General features: G+C 41.3%; 1 protein-coding gene across 3 annotated transcripts; it reads left to right on the top strand.

The window, feature by feature from the left end:
- Positions 1-1557: 1557 nt before the first annotated feature.
- Positions 1558-20751, top strand: LOC147230330 (uncharacterized). 3 transcript variants are annotated; one of them, XM_086154366.1, is made up of 9 exons: positions 1558-1565; positions 1931-1985; positions 9711-10058; positions 11103-11369; positions 12620-12907; positions 14171-14278; positions 14476-14534; positions 17447-19303; positions 19589-20751. In XM_086154366.1, exons 2-9 carry the CDS (start codon positions 1949-1951, stop codon positions 19616-19618), a joined length of 2994 nt encoding a protein of 997 aa, XP_086010492.1. In that variant the 5' UTR covers positions 1558-1565; positions 1931-1948; the 3' UTR covers positions 19619-20751. The 3 variants fall into 3 exon arrangements, with proteins under 3 accessions (XP_086010492.1, XP_086010491.1, XP_086010494.1); XM_086154365.1 differs by lacking the exon at positions 1558-1565 and having other exon boundaries at positions 1628-1985; XM_086154368.1 differs by lacking the exons at positions 1558-1565; positions 9711-10058 and having other exon boundaries at positions 1628-1985.
- The last annotated feature ends 2838 nt before the right edge of the window (positions 20752-23589 follow it).

Genomic DNA, 23589 nt, shown 5'->3' with positions numbered 1-23589 from the left:
TGTAGGCGTCACCTTGTTTTTGATGGCGTCCAGTTCCTGAACTCCCACAGTTTTCTGTACTGTAGGGACTTCCTCCCGCCTCCAAATGAATCCATTGTTAAACCAACACTCTTCAACCCCCACCCCCCAAACAGTATCCAAGCACATGCTCCCACAACAATGCGACATCGTGGATTTTGGATTTTCACACCACTGTTTTTGCACTATTTGTAAACATTGATAAAATTCTTCTAAAGGGAAGCGGTCGACAATGTTTGAATTCTGTCATACAAAATAGGCTTTGTGTTCCCCTGTTCTTGTCCAGCTGTGACACTATTCACCTCGTGGTCACAACACATTGTCTTGCCTTTTCGAATTGGGAGAAAAAAGCGATACTTTAATTTTTGTTTTTTGTCCCCCTTCCAGTGCATCAAGGGGAAACTCAGCCATTTATATAAATTCTCCTGGAATTCTGACAGAAAATCCCCAACTTCACAGTCTGATACATGAGCCAATCTTTGGGGGTTTGTTTTCAGGGATTTCTATCTTCTCCCCTGTCAATGTGAAATACACATAGCTTTGTCATTCATTTCCAAAAAGCTGTGTACAATTTTCAGCGTGTGTATTCATATTAACAAAGCACCTATCCAGTCACCCCTCCCGGGCCCAGTAACCCGATTCAATTGCAAAGACTCTTATTTCTTGAAAACTTAAATTCAAAAACTTCGGTCAGTGGGACATATTAAAATGCAGTTTAAGAAAAAAAAAGTCCAGAACAACAGTGAAGACTGACCTTGAGAGGAGATTGTTTTTGTTAACTACAGACCCCTTTTTCATGAGTGAGCAGTGAAACATAATGACATCAATTATTCAGGGGCGAGCTCTGCAGCCTTTCACTCCATACGTCCCCAGACATGAATATAACGAGTAACTACACACCGATTATAAATCTGCTCATTTATTTATGAAAAAAAAAAAAAAAAAAATCAGTGACTTTGCAGCTGTGGCTCCCAAGAGTTCCTGTCTAGAGATGAATGCTATTTAGGAGGAATTTAACCAGTGGGTGGCACTAATACATCAGCCCAGGAGTAACACTCTGCCCCTGTCTCAACATCTGTTCCTTCAATAAGAATTTGGTCCAAACAGTTTCATTTCCAGCTTTGGTTCACGAGAAGTCATCACATTAACAGAAGCAGTAAAATACAAAAATTAGACTGTTTTAATTTGTTATCCATTCATTTTTACCTCATCAATTCCTTATAAGATCATTTTTTTCCCAAAAAATTACAATTAAATCAAATGTCTTGTTATTGTTTACTATTTGCACCATGCATCCATACTAAGAACAATAAGGTTTATTTTCATGCAAGCCACTGAAAAAGCTGAATAAATTCCCTGATGAATTTGCTAAATTCATTGACAGATAGGAAACTATACCATATTTTCAACAGCATTCACAGGAAACATGTGGAGTCAATTCAAAAAGGCGTCAATAAGAGAATCACTATTTCCTCATTGCTTCTTCAGGTGCGGGGACATCTGGCGCGGGTCTGCAGTCAGGTGCTGCGGCCCCTTTAAGAAAGCAGGTGAGTCCTTGGCAGGTGACGGCGGAGAAACAGGAAGTTGACACATTGAAAGTTAAAAAGGAAACAAACCTTTATCTATTTATACAGGGAAAACTCATACGACAGGAGAGTAGTTAGATTAGTATTTGTAACTCCTTGTCTTATATAGGAAAGTGTTGGCTTATATTTATGTTTTTATTAATTTATTGGTTGGTCAGGTGCGACCCAGTAGAACAGTGTACCTCCGTTGCCTTTAAGTCAGGCGCGATAAACAGAAAGTTCAAAGCGTTTTAACTTCTCCCGGCCAAAGTTCTTTTGTCGTTTTATGGTGTCTCCTGCCTTTTAATGATGTCTTACATCGTTTAATGGTTGTTTATTTACTGCAGACCGTCTCGAGTGAAGATATGGGACAACCTCTGCTCCTCAGCCTCTTGCTTACAGGTAGATACTATTTTTTTTTCTCCCGCTGAAGAGCGGTTCACAGAAGAAGTGTGTAAAGTGGGTCGGTGGAGTGTATTCTTGAGAGTGCGGGATGGGGAGTATTTATTTATTTATATGTGTTTTGTTTTTAATGCTGGGCACGTCTGTGAGACAATTGCATTTCAAGCAGCAAGCTCGTCTCAACCTCCCCTCAAACCTGCACGGCTGCATTCCCATCTGTGCACAGACTGCAGAGTGACATGGTGTCTTTGCGGACTTTGTAAATCTCGGTTCTCACACTAATTCACAATGACTGAGGCCTTAAGTAATTTTGAATGACTGATAATCTCACCAACCCCTCCATCTGGCTCTCATATATACAAATGTGTAACACCACACAATCCCAGTATAACACTCGTTCCATTTGGTTAATACCACTTGAATGCGGCTCTTCATGAAACAAGTGTGGCATTTACGAGTGAAGTTAATTAATGTATTTTGATTAATTAAAAAGTATTTTACAATGTTTATATAGTTTACAAAATTGCATATTCGTGCTGCTAATAATTAGCTATATTTTCATTTTCGAATATTTGCAGCATGGTTAGAAAACAGTAAACGACTTACTGAATTTACCTGTGTGATTTTATTTATTTCTTATATACACCCTTCATTCCCTTAGTGTGAGCTCTTCTACTCTTGTTTGTTTGTTGATGGACATATGGTTAGTAACAAGGATGTGACGTTGTTGCGGAAGTGTGGACATTAAAGCTGAAGAAGAAATCTGTCTCCCTTCCTGTTGTCTCTCCAATTTAGGAATAGTCTAACCCCCAAATGTTGAACCTAGCCACTAGAAAAGTGGGAAAAGAAAAGCAGGCTAGCAAGTGAGTCAGGCAAGAAAAGACAAAATATCACACATGTACATTTTTCATTGATGAAGACAGTTCAGGTTTCTCTGACAGCAAAGAAACCTGCACTGTTTTTAATTTATTGTCTTTTTTTTTTTAAGTACCATTTCCAAAATATTGCTCTTTCTTGCATTTTCTTTCATGGACACATTCTCGCCTCCCATCTGAGGGCAACACCAGCAGGGCCCCCGAGCTAATTTGAGTTTGACACCTCTGCCTTGGTGGTTGCTTGGTTCTATTTATTATGCTAATTGTCATTTTTTGACATGGATGGATTGTGTTGAGGGTTTTTTTGTTTTTTTTAATAAGCACAGTAATAATAGGCTCCAAGGTTGATGCTCATGCAAGAAAAGTGGCTCCTGTAGCATTTCTTATCCCTCTCAATTGTACACCTTTGAAAAGGTTAGTCATCAACCAGTATTTTTGTGAGAAAACAAAATTACATTTAAAGCAACAAAACAATCTAATCACAATGTAGTCTAAAAATGTCGCTCCTTTGATATTCCTCAGCTGTGAGCTTTGAGGCGAGATCCTGCAATGTGGGTGTATGACATTCTTATGGTAATAGTGTCATCCTTGGACTGTGCTCATGCCAGTAAGAGTTTATTTCAGATTCCTTCTAATCTCATGAAAACTTAAGGATGAATTAATTGTACTCACATGTCCTTAGACAAATTTCCCGAATGCCATAAGGCTGATTCAGCTCCACTGCCTATCCCCACCCTCTGAATATAAATATACTCAAATAAAACAGGAGTCAAATCTATGTTTTCTACCCTGTGTTCTACCCTATGTTATCTCCCCTGTTTTCTTTAATTTACATACTGGCTGCCCAGGGCCGCTGTCCAACAGGGGGCACCAAGTGATTAAAATCCCCGACTTGACAGTCCCTACACAAATCAGAATCCAAATCTGCTTTATTGACAAAGTATGTTCAACTTGTAACTTGTACCTCTTCCATGCTCCACCTGGCCTACAATGTCTCCGTGCCTGAGAGCAGATTTTGCTTGCTGTACGGCCTCAGATGGGATCCATTTTCTCCCAGTTGCCAGTCTGGGAGCAGTCAATCGAATCTTGTCACATTGGGACTCAGTCAGGGTCATCTTCAGCCTCACTTTGCTAACTTTGATGCATTTAAACTCTTCTATGAGGCTTGAGACAGGCAAATCCAGGGCATCATGTCCATACAAGCCAATGTTGCTGAGGCAACGCGGGAGGCCAAGCCACTTCTTGATGTATGAACTGATTGTCCTCTCAATCTTCTCAACTTTGGTCATGGGGATCTTGTAGACCATGAGGGGCCACATCAGATGGGGGAGCAATCTGAACTGCAGGCACCACAGTTTTAACTTCCCAGGAAATAAGGTCTTGTCTATGCTGACAAGGTCCTTGATGGTTTCTCTCCTCAGCTGATCACTCTGGTCTTAGTCTTTGAGGCTTACATTGTACCAGCGGCCTAGACTGTGAATTGGCAGCTCTGATACCAAGGTAATGGGTGTCTCCTTGATGTGGAACCTCTGGTCCACAAGTTTTCCCTTGACGATGGATATGCTCCTGGATTAACTGGGTTGAACTTCATCCTTGCCCAGTCAATGTTGACCTGAAGTTTTCTCACTAGCCGTTTAGTGCATGCAACGGTCGAGGTCAAGGTGGTCAAATCATCCATGTAGGCATGAATAGGTGGTAGGCGATGCCCAGATAAAGCCGTTCACCTCCCACAACCCACTTGGAGGCTCGGATAATCGCCATTTGGAACTCCCATTTGGTCCGGGAGCTGAAGCTGCCCTTGCCTGGATTGTTGTCCAGTTGGTATCCTGGTTAAGGAATAGGTGTCATATCTGATCGTATCTCCTTTGGTACAAATCTTTGGGTGTCTGTGTGAGTTGTTTTCAGGTGGTCCACCAACTCCCTCTTAAGCACCTTCAGTGACCCACATCTCTCCTTTGTGAAGAGTCCCTTCACAAATCCGAAGGGGATCACTGTAGAATGTTGTTCTCGCCCTTTCCTTCCCTTCGTGTCGAGTCCTGAGATTTTCAGCTCTTCGCAGTCTCCCAAAGCATTCCTTCAATTGTGTTTGCAGGAGGTCAGTGTCCACTTTCTCATCTACTGAAGCTCTCTTCCATTGCTTCATCAGCTCCTTTCTCTCTTTAACAAGAAGCTGCATCTCTTTCTGCCTTCTGAACATGGGATGAGTTGTTGATTTCCTACCTTTTTTGTCCTGAATCTATCTTTCTGCTCCGTGGAAGTAGATAAGAGCGCCAATTTTCTCCAGTTTCTTCTCCAGTGATCCGCTGATTCTGTCAGGATCTTGATCTGCATCAATTGTTTCCCACTCTTTCTTGAGTCCTGACGCTAAGCTTCACTCACCTGACTTTACCTGTCTCTCAAAAGATACTTGTCAATGTGAGGTCCCGGCCTCTAGTTCTTCAAGCTTCATCCACCCTTCATGTATTCTTAGGCCTCTGATGAATGTTACCTTGGACCAGCCACAGTTACATACTTGGAGCTCTGGTCCTTCAGCCGATGGTGCTGATTTGGTTTTTGTCTTGTTCATTCCAGGGCCAGGTACTGGGTTGTTAGCCATTGAGTCATCTTCCGGCCCCGCTCTCACTAGGGGTGTTTTCCTGTTTGGACTTTTCGTAGCAATGAGGGGTGTTTTTAGATCACTTAGCAAGTGTTGGAGCCTGCCTGCTATCATGGATAGCTAGTCCATGAGAGACCCATGGAGTCTTTCCTTCCTGTTAGCTGTCTTTCCTAGCAGTCACATGGTCTGTCTCTTGTTGTCAGCTACACTTTTACAGCAGTCACTGGATTTCTCAAGCTTATCCATAACAGTATTTAAAACAATAAATAAGAAGCTGCCTTGGAAATTAGCATCCTGTGCAATGTATTTTTCACAAATAATCACCTCCATCAAGAAGGCTCAACTACTAGGAGCTGGATTAGTAATTGTATGTTTTCAGCTCACTTGTTGACTCAGAAAGTACAGAATGGAATCTGTTGTCTCAAACTGTGGAAATGCATTCAATGTTTTTAAAACCCTACATAATTGGCACAGAAGTACAGTATCTATCATTACCGTAGCAATTTTCCCATCCAGAATTTCCGATGTCTCATCCTAACCTAGCATTAAACTGTGTTGGCCCTGTGAAAATGAGAGGGATCAAGCAGCAAAGATCTACGTTATTTGTGCTGCTGCAGCAAATAAGCATGGAAAATTAGCACCGGGAATGTAAATGATATTTTAATTTGTTCCTTGACTAAAGCTTGCTTTTCATGCGTGAAAGATAATAATTAAAGTAATAATCAGCAGCGTTTTCATATAATTAAATACTCATTTCTCTGCTGTCTATAGAAAATTGATGTATAAAAAAATCAGATTCAACCTACACAGTTCAAAGGCCTTGTACTGTTTCTGTTCAGAGAGCCTGCAGCATGCTGCGTATGATTTAGACAAATGTCCTTTTAGAGAATAAGACATGTTCTACATTTCCAGAAAGGTTGGTTCATAATAAGCAGAGCAAACGGATTGTTAGAATGAGCAGTTTGAGCCATGAAGACCACCCAGGGAAATGTAAAGGGGCAGTGCACACATGTGCACACACACTCACTCACACACTCACATACTCACTCACTCACTCATACACTCAAATCACATACTGTATTATACAGTACTTTCCTGCAATATTTTCATCCATCCGGAGTTTTTTTTCTTTCTCAGATCAGATGTCATGGTATGACTGTCATCAGATTAAGTCTGTAGCCTGTTTTTTGAGCAATAAATGTCTTCTTGAGAATTAATTTAGATAAGTATTTTTAGGGCTAATTGACAAGCAGAGGTCTGGCTCACTATTTGAGGGAAGAAGTCCCCTTTATTTTTGGAAGACACATCAGGAAACACCCAAAGACAGACGCATTGTTTGACATAGCAGCATAATACATGGGCTGGTCACAAGTGCCAATAAAAATATTACTGTTCTTTCTTCCTCCCTGAATATCTCATTGAAATATCGGCAACAGAATGACTGACTGAATAATGTTGCTTAGCATGGTTCACCTACACAACAGAGCTAAAGACAGTGTCTTTGACAGATTTGGTTCCTAAATGCATCATATTTAGTAGAGCAACTTATTAAATTTTTCAGCAGTGGTTTTCTGATGGTGGATTGAGGTTTACGCAACCCAAGAGCTGTTTTTCTATCACCAGCACACTTCACCATGGAAGTGAACCGTTGATTATGTAATGTAACCCTTACACCTTTCACCTGCTTCAATTGTGTCTGATTTTTGGTTTTCTAGACTTTAAGGAATAATCCTTTATCAACTTTGATGATCCAGGTCCTATCTGTAGATAATTTTTTTTCTAAGAACTTTATCCAGTGTTGTCACATATTCAAATCAATGTCGGGGCAAGTCAGTTTTTTTTTGATTCTGGCCCGGATGCAAATATCCAGAGAGTGTGAATTTCTCCCATATTGGAGAAATAACTACATGAAACATGGCACTATAAGAATAACATGGAGATCTGGGATGTTCAGAAACTGCAGAGGGTTACTTGATGTATTCAAACAATTTCCACGAATGCAAATTTTCCACAAATAAAATGTAACTTTAAGTTCAGGATTTAGATCTGAGACATTTTCAGAGACAAACAGACATTATGCTGATCACAATTTCCCTTTACAAATCATAATCCAAGCCATCATTTCTTCCAGGACATTAAAAAATAAATCTCATGGTATTATTGTTGCAGTATTCTTAATCTCACTGTATTGCCCATTGTAGTAGAAACAAGGCAAACATCTCTATTACTGAAACCTCACAGGAAAAACAGCAATAATTATTATTAGGTAAATTGAGAGAGTTAAGAAATTCAGAAAACTATGTCATCTATAGGTTGGCCCATCCACACTGTACCTCATCCTGTGACTCCTCGTTTCTGATCCATCTATCTTTTCTTTCTGTCTCAAGTAGCCAGTTATATTTCAAAGTGAAAACGTATACATTCTTTCAAATGATCATGTTAGGAAAGGAGCTCCAGGGCAGAAAATCTCATTGTTGTTCTGTTATTACATTTTTGGGGCCCAGAGGAAATGCACGAAAGCTGTCCAGTGAGACAGATCAGCAGTATATTGATTTGCTTTCAGTCTAATACATTAGCTGGTCAATTGTTACATGTTCGCTTCATAAACCAGTGAAAGAGCAGAGGAGATTCATGCTTGGTTTCTTGCCTAAATTTCTAACTTCAACAGAATTGACCAGTGCCCAGATACAAAAAGATATGAGTGCCAACACTCAATTTCTAAAGAGTACGATTCTTTATATCAGTGATTCTGGAAAGAGAGGAATCCCTCACTCGTTCAGTTCCCGAGACAAGGAAACAGCAATTATGATATCAACACAGTTGTGATCGGAAACAAACACAGATAATAGACTTCTAGCATGGGATTACTTTCAGTCTGAAAAAGAGAGAAACCCGTTTCTTGCGCCATTCGGTTTTACTTCTGTTTGTTCTCTGCAGTAATACAACTTTTAAGATATCTTATGAAAAATATCACATACTTCAGTATAGAAATAAATTATGGAAACTTCATGTCCTGACCTGATCTTAAAAAAATACAGAGTGTGTGTGTGTGTGTGTGTGTGTGTGTGTGTGTGTGTGTGTGTGTGTGTGTGTGTGTGTGTGTGTGTGTGTGTGTGTGTGTGTGTGTGTGTGTGTGTATACAAACACATACACAAACGCACAAAATGTAATTATTTTACATTATTATATTACATTATTACATTATTATTATATTACATTATTTGAGATATATATATCTCAAATAATTACATTTACATATATCGAATAATATCATTTTTGTATATACAGACCAGATGGGTACATGTGACGTAGGACATAACTGTGAGTTAGATCCGTCTGCCGAAGAAGAGACAATTGGAAGTGCAAAGTCTAAATGACTGTTCCCTACATCTAAATAAATAAAATTTGTGATTGTGCACTTTTTAAACGTGGCAGAGAAATGACCCATTATGCTCTGCAGCAAAGGCAGCAACTTTAAAAAAAAATGTCTTTACCGCTACTTGTCCTACTCCTTTTGCTGCGGTTGCTATTACTGCTCAAGCTTCTGCTACTTTTAAAACTATTACCATGAGTACTCATTCTAATAACTAGAATTAGAATTAGAAATAACTAATTACAATTGCCGTACATTTTTGCAACTTTTATTTGCTGTGACACCTAGCGTGGTAACTACAAATAGAATTTCTACTTCTTACTTTTGCACATAGCAAGATAAAGATTCCGAATGTAAATTTTAACTATGTATTGAAAATGGTTTGAAAGAGGTGGCCTGTTTTAATAGTCATTTTCGATTACTGATTAGGGGGGTTGAGTCAAACTTTATGGAGCTGGCGACCACGTGCCTTTTCTTTTGTCCTCAGCAGTAGTTCTGCTCAGAGGTTTGCTCTTTCCTGGGGATATTTTGAAGAGAAGAAGGGATCCAGCAGGATCAGAGGAGGCTCGGGGATGAAAGGGATAGAGAAGGCTGTGGTGCCGGGGCAAAGGGCTCAAGGAAAGGTAGCGGTGCCCTAAAGGTGTTTTGTTCTAGATTATTTGACCCCCAGGGTCAACAGTGGATATTTTCAAGACTGAAAAATCATCTTGTTACTTTACTTTAAGGAACAACAGTTGAAAAAGATGGGGTATCCTTTTAAGACTTTTTTTTTTCTAAAGGGTGAAGTTAATATTAAATTGCAAATATATAACATGCTCTCCTATGCACTACCACCTTAATTCTTTGTATTGTTTCTATGTTTCTTTTCTTTTCCATTGTAGCTCTTTTCTCTGCTGTATTACTGGCACAGAACCCGGTGCAGATCCAGTTCCTGACAGATCCATTGCTCGTTCAAACTGGTACCGAGATCGTTTTCACGGTTCTGACGGTGCCAGATGTCCTGGTCATGACATGGCTCTATCAGGACATCACACTAGGTCTGTGGGCTGGAGGAAATCCGACATTGAATGAGGTGCCACAGTTTGCGGGCAGGATCACCATTGCTGCTAACCAGCTCAGGATTGGAGGCGCTCAACTCCGAGATGCAGGGAGCTATAAAGTGGAGGTGGTCCCCTTCGAATCCACGGGCCTGGTTTCAAACTCCAGATCGATAGAGCTGAGTGTGTTTGGTAAGATATGAAGGATGGTCTGCGAGGCAACTTAGATGGAAAGACAAGGAAGAGAAGGTAGGCAGGGTGATGGGGTGTGGAGAGTTCTAGGAAAGTAATAATGTAAAGGAGGAACAGAAAAGAAAAAAAGAAAAGAGGGATGATTTGGGGAGTAAGAGTATTAGTGTAGGAGGTCTAATGAAATTAGTGACCCACAGTAAGCGAGGTAAAATTAATGAAAATGGAAGAGGGGATAAAGCTTCTGGCTCAGGGATTTCTGAATAATTTAAACATGTTTGATATGCAGCTCCCATGCTTCTTGATGCTTGATATTGTATTATTCTAACTTTAGCAGTACATTTACATGCAATACATCCGATGTTTGCATTAATTTTCATACAGTACTGAAAGGGGCCTGAACAGCTTATTTTGATCAGCCGTCGCTACAGGGATGACATACAGTCCCTCTCATCCCTATTCGTGCGAGTGCTAATGGGGTGAAAGGGTTACCAAATTGTAAGAAACTTTAGTCTATTATTGCTGAGAGGTTTCATCCCTCCATACCATAAAAAACAGGAAGATCACATCCTCCAACAATCATGTCCTTGACCAAATCCTCAAGCTTTCTCTTGAAGGAAGTGACACTTCACTACTCTGTGTCCGAGGCAAAAATGTGAGCGAAGAGAGCTGTTGACTACACATGCTGATTTTTCTTTGTTTGCCATTCTTACTATAGATCTCCAAGTCAGAGCCCTGTCTGTCCCTGCTCCTTCTCCAATTATTTTACTTTGGCTGCCCGCCATCAGGCGTCTCAGCAAGCGCTCGTAGCGTCTACCCCCTTACTCGCCATCTGTGTGTTTATCGAGTCTTATCCCTTCCGAGCTCTCACTGGCTTTGATTATAACAAATTATCCTCAACAGAAACATAAAACCCGTCTCTGCTGTTGTGTCAGTCCAACAATCGTGAGACCCCGCATTTGTTAACGATCTTGTCTCAGTCGTTGTGCTTTTATAATCTTTTTGAGTGATGTTTGTATCTATATGTTTATTTTACCCTATTCATAGATGGAGTTGCTGGCGTGAGTCTGTTTGTGCCCTCAGTTGCGGTGGAGGGAAGAAATATATCCCTGAGGTGCACATGGACAGCAGGAACAGAGATTACGGTACAGTGGGGTAAAGGAGGCACCGCCATCATCGCTGACTCCAGAATCACCATCTCTGGAGGCTCCCTGGTCATCAACCCAGCCAGGAGGAGTGATTCTGGTGACTACACATGTACCGTCAGCAACCCTGTCAGTGTCGGCACAGCCAGAAGGAGCCTCACAGTTTATTGTGAGTTTGCACCCAACAAGACAAGTGAATGTTAATCTACTGTAGCCAATACAAATAGCAGTAAGTTATCTGCTAAATCCACATTGCCTACAGTGCACGGCACGGGCCTCAGATACCTGTCATTCTTTTTGAAAGGCTTCTTGTGCAGCTGCCTCATTTGTCTCAAATTGCTTTTTTTTTTTTTTTTTTAATTTTTTCCTCATTGGAAATCTGTTCTGTTTTAAAAGCAATGGAAAATATGTATTGTGAGTCCAAAATTATGGATAAATGCAAAATTAAAACTTGTTTTGTAAATCGGAAACTTTTGTCTGACACTGAATTTATCAGTGTGCGTCATGTGCCCCCTGATCGTGAGGAAGTCTGGGATGAGACATTCCTTGAATGACTGGGGAACAGAAAGCTGGCCACTCTGTTTAGCGTTCAAGTCCTAAACCTGATAGAATAAATTAAAAGCAGAAAATATATCATTTGAGAAGCTAGTGGAATTTCATATTTTCACGATTCACAATATTTCGACAACTCATCAGATACTGACAATGCCGGTTCATTTTCTAACTCAACTGATCAGTTAATCAACCTCCCACAGCATCTTATAATCCAGTTGCAGTTTTTTTGGCCTAATGTAGCTTGAAATTAAAGCTGGAGTACACTTAAAAGGTTAATATTTAAATCATAGTCCAAACCCAAAATGTTGTTAACAGCAGGCAGCACTGACTTCTCTCCCAATGACACATTTAACATCCATGTGAGATTTGAAATGCATTTTGACCCTTAGTAGAAAAACTAGTTAACTATACAGTAAATTTGACTTTTCTGAACATCAAAATTGAAGAGACAGTCGGCGTAATGATATTTGGTATAGCATCATTTCAGAAATTGTGGTGCTATTATTTTAGCTAAGCACTGAAATAAGATTAAACCCCTTTAGCTCAAAATGAGGGCGGAACGGTGGCACAGTGGTTAGTCATTCAGCCTCACAGCACGAAAGAACCTGGTTAGATTCCGACAGGTGACCTTTCTGTGTGGAGTTTGCATGTTCTGTCTGTGTGGGGTTTCCCACAGTCTGAAAAAGGTTAATTGGGCGACCAGTCCAGGGTGTACCCCACCTCTTGCCTGATGGCAGCTGGGATGGGCTCCAGCATCCCCGGTGACCCTGAGTTGGATAAGCGGTGGACAATGGATATATGGATGGAGCTCAAAATGCACTCAAGTGATACGAAGGTCTTTTCTCTCTCTCATCCCTAAACCAGATGGCCCAGACACCCCGGTGCTGACCAAGGACAGTCCTAAAGAGTGTGTTGGAGGAGGTGATGTATTGGCGGGACAGACTGTGCGCCTCACCTGTATGTCTGACTCGCTTCCCCCTGCCCTCTTCACATGGCAAAACGACGGCGAGACAGTTGCATCGAGCCAACCCGACAGCGGCGTGCTCACTCTTCAGCCGCTCACAACGGATGAGAGCGGCCAGTATGTATGCGTGGCCCGTAACGCTATCACAGACCAAACGTCAGAGCAGGGGACAGACCTGGTCGTCGTCGGTGAGTTATGGGGGACATTGACTTCTCTGTGACTAATAGTGGTGGGGATTGGTGCAGGAGTCCGTCTGCGCACCTGTCTGTACGACAGAATGTCTCCTGGGAGATTGATCTGGTGACTGGTCAAAGTCATTTAAGAGCTCTCTCTCTCTCTCACTCACTCATACACACACAGACCAAATGTTGCGATCCATGTGGGAACACCCATGCCTATATGTGAACCATCACAGCTGAAAGCCTGGCCCCAAAACTGGCTGTTAAAGTATTTCCTGCCCTTTAACAGTAGAATAAGCCTTGCATTTGGACTCAAAAAAGCAAATGCCTCAGAGCCCAGATTCACTGTAGACAGTTCTCATGAAATTGAAATGAGGCTAAGCACACACATATGCTCTCTCTCCCTGCATAATGCAAGTCTCTTTTTAAAAAAAAAAAAAAAAACAAAACAAAACTGTGGACTCATTGTGTGTTTTATTTTAAATTTCGCTTCCTCAGCATATCAGTCATTAGACACTCATATAGTCAGGAAACACAAATAAATGTCCCACATTTATGATATGAATCCAGCCTGAAATGTCCCACATTTATGTCATGAAACCCACCTATTCAAAATTAATGTCAACAACAAAAGTCCATATAGGGTTGGGTGAAGTTGACATGGAGCTCCATTAATAGAATACTGAGAAAGAATTTAGGATTTCATCCTTGGACTAAAAAAAAAACCTGTTATTTCAAGTCACCTACTTATTTTATTTTGTAGTGTAGCGGTGCAATGGATGGGCCATTAAGCTGTAAATCTAAACTTGATTGTTGTGTCTAAAACCTTTTCTAACTAAATTCTCAAAGAAAAAGAAAAGGTGTTAAAATAAATCTTGTTTGCAAGAAATGTCTCTTCGTCCCTGATTTTAACAGGAGGAGTGAGAAGATGTGAAATTCTGCAGACACGAATTTGTAACCCAAAATGTGATTCGGGGTATCAATGAATAAGAATTTGAAATATATGTCAGTGCTTAAAGTTAAAGAAATGAACTGGGCACAATTCCCGACATAGCATTGAGGTTTTATTGCTCTGAATAACAGCCAGTTTATTACATTTTTTACCTGGACAATGATTCTAAGAACAAATCTATGCTTTCTCTAAGTTCTTGAAGGAGGTCCATTTTCCAAAAAGTCTATAGTAGTGGACAGCATGTTGTACTTTTCATGAGAGGTATTTTTGAAGCTTTATTTGACACAACATGACCCTTGACACCATTATTTGTGTTTCAGGCACATGTCTCAACGTTGGAGAAGTGGTTGGGATTGTTATTGGCTGCTTTCTTTTCATACTCATCATTCTCATTATTCTCATTATCTGTCTTGTGAGAAGACGACGGCGTAAGTTTTTTTAATACATTTTTTCATAGGTCAACATTAATTTGTCTCCTTTCCCTGCTTTTGGTTGAAAGATAAGGCTAAAGATTGACTTTATTGGTCCCACAATGGGGAGCACATGCTGTATGTGTGTGTTTCTACACAAGCGCTCAAATATCATTACTTCTGAACTCATGTATGAATTGTTTTTGTCATTTCAGGTCGACAAAGACAAAGGGGCGCTGTACTTGTGCCAAAGACAGACAACACCAGGCCAATAGTGAGCCTCTAAGTTTACATATTACCGTAATTTGCAGACTGTTGAGTGCACCCGAATATAAGCTGCACTGGCTGAAAAAAAAAAGCAAATAAATATGTGTACATACACAAGTATTTGATACACTGCTGATTTTTCATCTTTTCCCACTTGCAAAACATATCTTTTTTCTCCTTTTGGCTTTTCCCGTCAGGGGTCGCCACAGCGAATCAACCCTCTCAATATAACGCTATTCTCTGTATCCCCCTCTCTCACACCAACTACCGTCATATCCTCTCTCACTACATCCATAAATCTTCTCTTTGGTCTTCCTCGAGACCTCCTGCCTGCCAGCTCCAATTCCAGCATTCGTCTACCCATATAATCACTATCTTTCCTCTGTACATGACTGAACATCTCAGTCTGACCTTCTGACATTCTCTCCAAAACATCTAACATGTGCCGTTCCTCTGATATACTCATTCCCGATCCTATCCATCCTGGTCATTCCCAAAGAGAACCTTAGCATCTTCATCTTTGCGACCTCTAGCTCTGCCTCCTGCCTTTTGGTCATTGTAACTGTTTTCCAGGCCATACAGCATCGCTGGTCTCACCACACTCTCCGTTGCTCTGGACTGTTGACCCCAAGCACGTGAAATCCTCCAACCTCTTGATCTCCACTCCCTGTGGCCTCACCGTTCCACCGGGGTTCCTCTCATTTACACATATCTACTCTGTCTCGCTGCGACTAACCTTCATTCCTCTCCTTTCGAGCACACACCTCCACCCCACTTGCAAAACATGTGAAGTTCTGTAATTTTTATCATAGATACTCTTCAATTATGAGTGATAGTATCCAGAAAAACACATTGTACGACTTTTAAGTAATTAATTTGCTTTTTATTGCATGATATAAGTATTTGATACATCAAAAAAATGAACTTGATATTTGGTACAGAAACCTTTGTTGGCAATTGCAGAGATCAGACGTTTCCTGTAGTTCTTGGCCAGCTTTGCTCACACTGGAGCGGGGATTTTCGCCCACTCCCCCATACAGATCTTCTCCAGATTCTTCAGGTTTTGGGGCAGTCGCTGGGGAATATGGACTTTCAGCTCCCTCCAAATGTTTTCTATTGGGGTCAGGTCTGGAGACTGGCTAGGCCACTCCAGAACCTTGATATGGTTCTTACGGAGCCACTCCTTAGTTGCCCTGGCTGTGTGGTTCGGGTTGCTGTCATGATGTAAGAACTAGCCACGACCCATCTTCAAGGCTCTAACTGCAGGAAGGGGACGGTTGACCAAGACCTTGTGATACATGGCCCCATTCATCCTCCCCTCAATACGGTGCAGCCGTCCTATCCTCTTTGCAGAAAAGCATCCCCAAAGAATGAGGTTTCCACCTCCAAGCTTCATGGTTGGGATGGTGTTCTTAGGGTTGTACACATCTTTCTTCTCCCTCCAAACACAGCAGGTATGTTTAGACTAAAAAGCTCATTTTTGTCTCATCAGACGACATGACCTTCTTCCATTCCCCCTCCTGGATCATCCAGATGGCTGTTGGCCATAACTTCAGACGGGACTCGACACGTGCTTGCTTGAGCAGGGGGCCCTTGCGCGCGCTGCAGGATTTTAATTCATGACTGTCCTTGGCGTCGTGCGTTACTTATGCTTCTCTTTGAGACTGTGGTCCCAACTCTCTTAAAATCATTGACCAGGTCCAGCCGTGTAGTTCTGGGCTGATCCTCACCTTCCTCGTGATCATTGATACCCTGTGAGGTGAGATCTCGCATGGAGCCCAAGGTCTAAGGGAGCTTGATGGTCATCTTGAACTTCTTCCATTTCCTAATAATTGTGCCAAAGTTGTTGCCTTCTCACAAAGCTGCTTGCCTGTTGTCCTGTAGCCCATCCCAGCCTTGTGCAGGTTTATATTTTAATTTTATCTCTGATGTCCTTACATAGCTCTCTGGTCTTGGCCGTTGTGGAGAGGTTGGAGTTTGTTTGATTGAGTGTGAGAACAGGTGTCTTTTATATTGGTAAGGCGTTCAAACTGGCACAGTCAATACAGGTAATTAGTGGTGAACAGGAGGGCTTCTCAAAAAAGAAGAACTAATAGGTCTTTGAGAGCTGCAATTGTTATTGGTTGGTAGGTGATTAAATACTAATGTCATGCATTAAAATGCAAATTAATACCTAAAAATCATACAATGTGTTTTCCTGGATTTTTGTTTTAGATTCCGTCACTCATCATTGAAGAGTCCCTATGATAAAGATGACAGACCTCTACATGCTTTGAAAGTGGGAAAAGCAGAAAAATCAGCAGCCTATCAAATAGTTCTCCCCACTGAATAAAGCCACTCTTGTACATAAGCTGCAGGTGTCCACATTGTAACATGAGATATTTCACAGCAACATTTTTTTTAAACTTTTGACTAAATACATAGGGTAACATTCACAAATACGCACTGGAAATGCTTTTTTTTCCGAACAGTGCCTGTAACACGACTGATGAAAAAGATTAATAATAAATAACACAAGGAACCGTCCATTCATCAATCCATTTTCTATCCCTGCTTTGTCGTACTCCAGCTGATCGCTATCTCAGTCTTCCTTCTGCGCACAAAAACCATTAAAGTAGTCTTCTTCAGAGTCGGAATTGAACAGCTTCATAATTTCACTGTAATTTCATTGGGCCAATGTGACAAGGCTAAATGTTTTGTTGGCATGAAGCTTGTTAGCCTAAAAAAATCCATAAATTAGACACAGTGTTCAAAGCGTGTGAAAAAAGTTGCAGCTTTTATTCCGGATATTAGAGTATTCATCATTGATTTTGACTTTATCTTGTCCATGAAAGAGTTCTAAAATTAACCCTCTTATTCTATCTTTACTTTTTTGTCTCCTCTGTCCCAATGCTCATTTTTCATCTGCTCCTATTATAGCCTCCAGATCCTCAACTCCATGTTGCACGGGATTTGGGCCAAGGTCTCCAGCCCCCCCTCTATCATCATAACACACAAACTCGCAACTCTGCCACGCGAGAAAGTGGCAGCAACCCACAGACACTGCAGCTGCAGAGAATGCATCACCACAATGGTCATACCCGCTCAAATGGACTCTTACACAATGCAGCTCCCAACAATAATTCACACAATGGAATTGACAACCCAGCTTTCACACACACGGATGCTCAGAATGCAAACACACAGCCACAAAATCCCAACATTATCATACATACTGGCACAGCTCACAGTGGTATCCAGCCCCCTGCAGTCCAAGTCAGTCTTAACACACTGCCACAAAACGCCCAGCCAAACAACAATACGCAAATACCCACCATTCATTTCAGCCTTAATTCACATGGCCAGCAGATACATCAGGATAACTCCTTTCCTTCAACAAATGCAGTCAATACTGTCCCTTTGCAAACCCAACAAACTTTGATAGAAAGACTGCAATCAAATCCCATAATGCAAAATGGGCAGGCCTATCCAGGTAGCAATGGGATTAATGGTAACATAGACACTGGTCAGCAAGATCAGCCTCATATTATCCCTACAGGATACACACACCATAATAGAAACAATCCTGCCCAGAGACATGCAAACACACAGACCAACCAGCAGGACCAAGAGACCCAGATCAGACCTGACAGACAGTCCTGGACACAAAATACACCTCCTGACTCCTCCCGTCGACAGTTGCCATGGGATCTCCTTCGAGGGACCCCGGCATATCCCAGCGGCAGGAGACCACGATCACCTGAACTGGTTTCGGACAACACAGACTACACCACCCATCCTCCCCTGCATCACACTAGATCTCAGCCTGAACCTCAAAGCCGAGCTACTTCCAGAAGCAGAGGCACCCCCAGGCGTGATGCTCCATCACTGGACCGGCACGCAAGGAACCACTCAGCTGAATCCCTGCGCTCATTCACTCTTCATTTGCCAAGACTGGAGTCTGATCGCCACTCAAACAGGACTTCCCACTTGCAGAGAGAGAGAGAGAGTGCTCAGCAGGACATTAGAGAGCTGCCTGGTAGCCAACCTGCCTCCAGGCAAGAGCCCACACATAGGAGTAGCCCTCAGGCACTGCCACTTCAGAGCCAGCAGGCCTCTGTCGGACGCTCTTCTCAAGTACAAGGACCCATGATGACGCAGGGAATGACTGCACACTGGGGTGCAGATACAAGAGTTCTGGCTGATCCTAATCATCTTGCACAGGTACACATGGCCCTGAACCAAAGCGTAGCAGCATCCCAAACAGCACCACCAGGTCTGGGCGCGCAGACAGCGCCTGTTCTTCACGGTGCCAGTCAGCCTCGCCAACGAGGAACGGCTCCAGTATCCTCCCCATCTGCCCAGACTAATCCCAGTCAACTGACCCAGGCGGTGTTGCGAGCACACACTGAGAGGGCTCAAACGTTTCAGAACCGGCAACAGCAGACTCAGGCCGCCCTGCTTCACCCTGGACCGGAGGCCCGAACTCCTGCTGCAGGAACTCAGAACCCACCAACTCCTCCTCCTGTGATTCACCTCACACAATTTCAGACCCTTCCCAGAGAGCGCAACCAGGAGAAATCCCCAGGTCGGGGACCTCGGCCTCCCAGACCCCCTGCTAACATCCCTGTGGCTCAGCGACGCCACCATTTGCAACAGCGGTCACGTGTGCCGAACCATCCTACAATGGTTCACACCAGACATCATCACCATCCTGGAAACGCACATGTTGGTGCTCACAGGCATGCCCAGCCCCGTCCCCATGGGCATCCTGCCCACTTCACTCATCCAAAACATGTGAGCTCAGCACATCATTTTGATATGATTATTATGTTTTCAACTGTCGTACCATGCTTTTTGTGTACCTCTGTGTGCACATGCTGCTGTGGTCTAGTGCTGAATCAGTGACAGTTTTGGGATTCATATGTAGTATATATTTCTTTAGAGGAGTTTGACAGCAGCATTTAAGTGGCTGTTGAATTTGATAGTGTGAAAGTTCTTAAATGTAGCTTTACATGTCAGAGGCTCCGCTTGTTCTGCATGTTGTTTCAACAATGAAATGCTTTTTTTGTGTCTTTCCAGCAACAGGCTCACAGAGGGAGACCAAGATGATGACAGATGTCAGGAGACAGCACTCTAAAGCTGCCCCCCCCGCCACTGACAAACAAACAGCTGTCAGACATGATCCAATAAACTGAGCAAGACTGACTACACACGTGTCTGCACTCAAAAAAAAGCTGTCATAACTTGGAACTGCTGTCCCTAAGTCAGTCTTTTTATGGAAAGCATGAATGTATCCCCCATGGGGGTGATAAAACCTTTTTGGAGGTGAGATCTGCTTCATCGGAAGAGGGATAATTGATTTGCCCTTTATCAGACTTGCACTTGAATTTTGAAAAAATTACTACATTTTGTTAGCTCGGCCAGAGTTTTTTTTTTTTTAAACAAAATAAATGCACAAAGACACTTGGCTTGTCTCAGACCAACTGGCATTTGATTTTTAGCTATGTGTTAAACTTTGCAATGTCTTTGCAAAAGTAGTCAAGCTGAGGGACCTAATAGACGCGACCAAAGTTGCATACCCTCTGTCATTAATCTTATAAAAAAAAAAGAATACGACCATGACTAAATGCACTTTGGGTGATTGAATGAATATCTTAATAGCGCCAGACATTCTGTGCGAAGAGACCCTTCACAGGATTGGCTTGGCAGCCTATGAGCAGTGACAATTTCGAAAGGAGGAAATCGCTGTCGGGTGGATCTGAATGTACATGGAACTATTTATTTTGTGCCTTCTGTTTACCAATGCCTCTCATGACGCTTCTCAATTGAGGGGATTCGCTTCAGTAGAGCTTGGAGTAATGCTCAGCAAAGTATGAAGGGGAATCCAACGAATAGATGGGACCTTATTAATTAAAGGCTTTTATGTGACTTAAATGAGTTGGAAAATAATCACACTCCTGCATGAATGAGGTTGACACAGAGACCGACGCTGCCATACTTTCTGCTCAAAAATAACACAACTGATTTCCTAATGTGTTGTTGGGTAGCACATGAATGTTTAAAGTATGTCATTATGAATGCATTTTTCAATTTCATAATTTTTTGTTTCGAACTCTAACTCAGGATAATGCTTTGACAATGTCTTTCTAATTCTAATGATTCTATACCAGCGCTGCTGTTTACTATGTCAAAAAAAGGAGTAAAATTTTTAATTACGCGCGCGCGTGTGTGTGTGTGTATTTATTTGTATATGGATGTGTGTATATGTATTTCTGTACGTGTATATATATATATATATATATATATATATATATATATAAATATGTGTGTATGGATGTTTATTTATGTGTATATATACATGTATGTGCACATACATGTATATGTGTGTATATATTTATATATATGCATATCTATTTATATATATATATACATATATATAGACACATGTACATACACATGTAAATATGTTTGTATATATACAGGTGTATGTATATATGTGTGTGTGTGCATGTATATATATATATATATATATATATATATATATATATATTCTTCTTCTTTTGGTTTTCTCCTTCAGGGGTTCGCCACAGTGAATAAATCTTCTCCATGTAACCCTATTCTCTGTATCCTCCTGTCTCACACCAACTATCTTCATATCCTCTCTCACTACCTCCATAAATTTTCTCTTTGGTCATCCTTGAGACATCCTGTCTGGCAGGTCCGATTCCAGCATCTGTCTACCAATATATTCACTATATGTGTATATATGTATGTATATGCAGGTATATGTACACATATATGGGTGTATATATGTATGTATGAATATATGTACACATAAATGTATATAGATGTATATATTTGTATGTGTGTATATACATTTATGTATGCAGGTATGTATGCATATACAGGAGGGCAAAAAAGTATTTAGTCAGCCAACATCTGTGCCAGTTCTACTTAAAACAATGAGGGAGGCCTGTAATTTTCATCATAGGTACACTTAAATTATGAGAGACAGAATGCGAAAAAAAAATCCAGAAAATCACACTATGTGATTTTTAAAGAATTTATTTGCAAATATGGTGGACAACAACTATTTGGTCTCCTACAAACAAGCAAGATTTCTGGCTGTCACAGACCTGTATCGTCATTTGTAAGAGGGTCCTTAGTTCTCCATATCTTACCTGTATTCGTGGCACCTGTTTGAACTGGTTATCAGTACAAAAGACTCCTGTCCACAATCTCAGTCACTCAAAACTCCACGATGGCCAAGACCAAACAGCTGTGAAAGGACACCAAAAACAAAATTGTAGACCTGCACCAGGCTTGGAAGACTGAATCTGCGATAGGTAACCAGCTTGATGTGAAGAAATAACTGTGGGAGAAATTATTAGAAAATGGAAGACATACCAGACCACTGAGAATATCCCCCGATCTGGGTCTTCACGCAAGGTCCCACCCAGTGGGGTCAAAATGATCACAAGAACGCTGAGCAAAAATGCCAAAACCACACAGGGGGACCTAGTGAATGACCTGCAGAGAGATGGGACCAAAGTAACAAAGGCTACCATCAGTAACTGTAGTGGTAGGCTCGTCCCCCTGCTTTAGCCAGTACATGTCCAGGCCCTTCTGAAGTTCGCTCGAAAGCATTTTGATGATCCAGAAGAGGATTGGGAGAATGTCCTATGGTCAGATGAAACCAAAACAGAACTTTTTGGTTAAAACTCAACTTGTCATTTTTTGAGGAGAAAGAATCCAAACAACATCACTCCTACTGTGAAGCATAGGGGTGGAAACAGATCAGTCGTTTTGGTCCCCAGGGGACCAAAACGACTGATTTGTGTAAAGGAAAGAATAACCGGGGCCATTTATTGTGAGATTTTGAGCAAGGGCAGTGAAGATGAATCATGGCTGGGTCTTTCAGCAGGACAATGATCCCAAACACAGCGAAGGAGGGGCTTCGTAAGAAGGATTTCAAGGTCCTGGAGAGGCCAAGCCAGTCTCCTGATCTTGACCCCATAGAAAATCCTTGGAGGGAGTTGAAAATTCGTGTTGCCCAGGGACATCCCCAAAACATCACCGCTCCAGAGGAGATCTCCATGGAGGATTGGGCCAAAATACCAGCAACAGCGTGTGAAAACCTTGTGAAGACGTTTTGACCTCTGTCATTGCCAACAAAGGGTCTATAACAAAGTATTGAGATTACCTTTTTTTCTTGACCAAATACTTCTTTTCCACCATCATTTGCAAATACATTCTTTAACAATCAGACGTGATTTTCTGGATTTTTTTTTTCACATTCTGTCTCTCACAGTTGAAATGTACCTATGATGAAAATTACAGGCCTCCCTTGTCTTTTTAAGTGGATGGACTTGCATGACTAAATACTTTTTTGCCCCACTGTATGTATGTGTGTATTTATGTGTGTGTGTGTGTGTATATATATATATATATATATATATATATGTGTATGTGTGTGTGTATGTGTGTATGTATGTATGTATGTGTTGTCCATCAATGGTTAACTGGCACCAAGAGCAAAAGACACTATTCAGTCTAAAAATCCTCAATCACTGAAACAGATTCTCATAGTGGACAAGATACAAGTAAATAAAAGAACATAATATTTACGTTGGTGTTACGTGTTTGTGAGAATGTTTACTTAGAACAATATCACAACTTCAACAACATGACGTAGCTAAACAGGAAGTGCCTATTTCAGGATGAACTGCTGCATGTTCAAAGCCAGTGCTTAGAATTTATGCTACGTTCAAGCCCTCTCATCCCAAATATCTAGAAGAAATTCAACATTTAACTTAAATTAAAACTCAGGTCTCAGGAGGTTAGTATTTGTTTTTGGCAAGAGAGAGTCGTGTAAATGTTCGCATGGTAAAGATCTCTTCCAAGGGTTTTTGTTTTTATTTTATACATTCATTAGCATGACATGTTCATATTGAACCTTTGAAACTACAACACAAGTCTGGCTTTTGCAAATGAGTTATTGGTCAGGGCTTTTTTACCCCTGATAATTAAAGCTGAAATAAATACAACAGAGTAAAATAAAGTAGTGGCCACAAAAGTGA

Source organism: Fistularia commersonii, chromosome 10, assembly GCF_037954325.1.
Source record: "Fistularia commersonii isolate RoL2024-O1a breed Wild chromosome 10, RoL_Fcom_v1.0, whole genome shotgun sequence".
NCBI lineage: Eukaryota > Metazoa > Chordata > Actinopteri > Syngnathiformes > Fistulariidae > Fistularia > Fistularia commersonii.
The sequence above is the reverse complement of the archived record's forward strand: the minus strand, read 5'-3'. Positions and strand labels throughout refer to the sequence as shown.

Coding starts and splice junctions, on each gene's coding strand:
- LOC147230330 (XM_086154365.1), top strand. CDS start 1,910: ATGGTTGTTTATTTACTGCAGACCGTCTCGAGTGAAGATATGGGACAA. Junction 1,986..9,710: donor CCTCAGCCTCTTGCTTACAG/GTAGATACTATT, acceptor TTTCCATTGTAG/CTCTTTTCTCTGCTGTATTA. Junction 14,279..14,475: donor TCTTGTGAGAAGACGACGGC/GTAAGTTTTTTT, acceptor TTGTCATTTCAG/GTCGACAAAGACAAAGGGGC.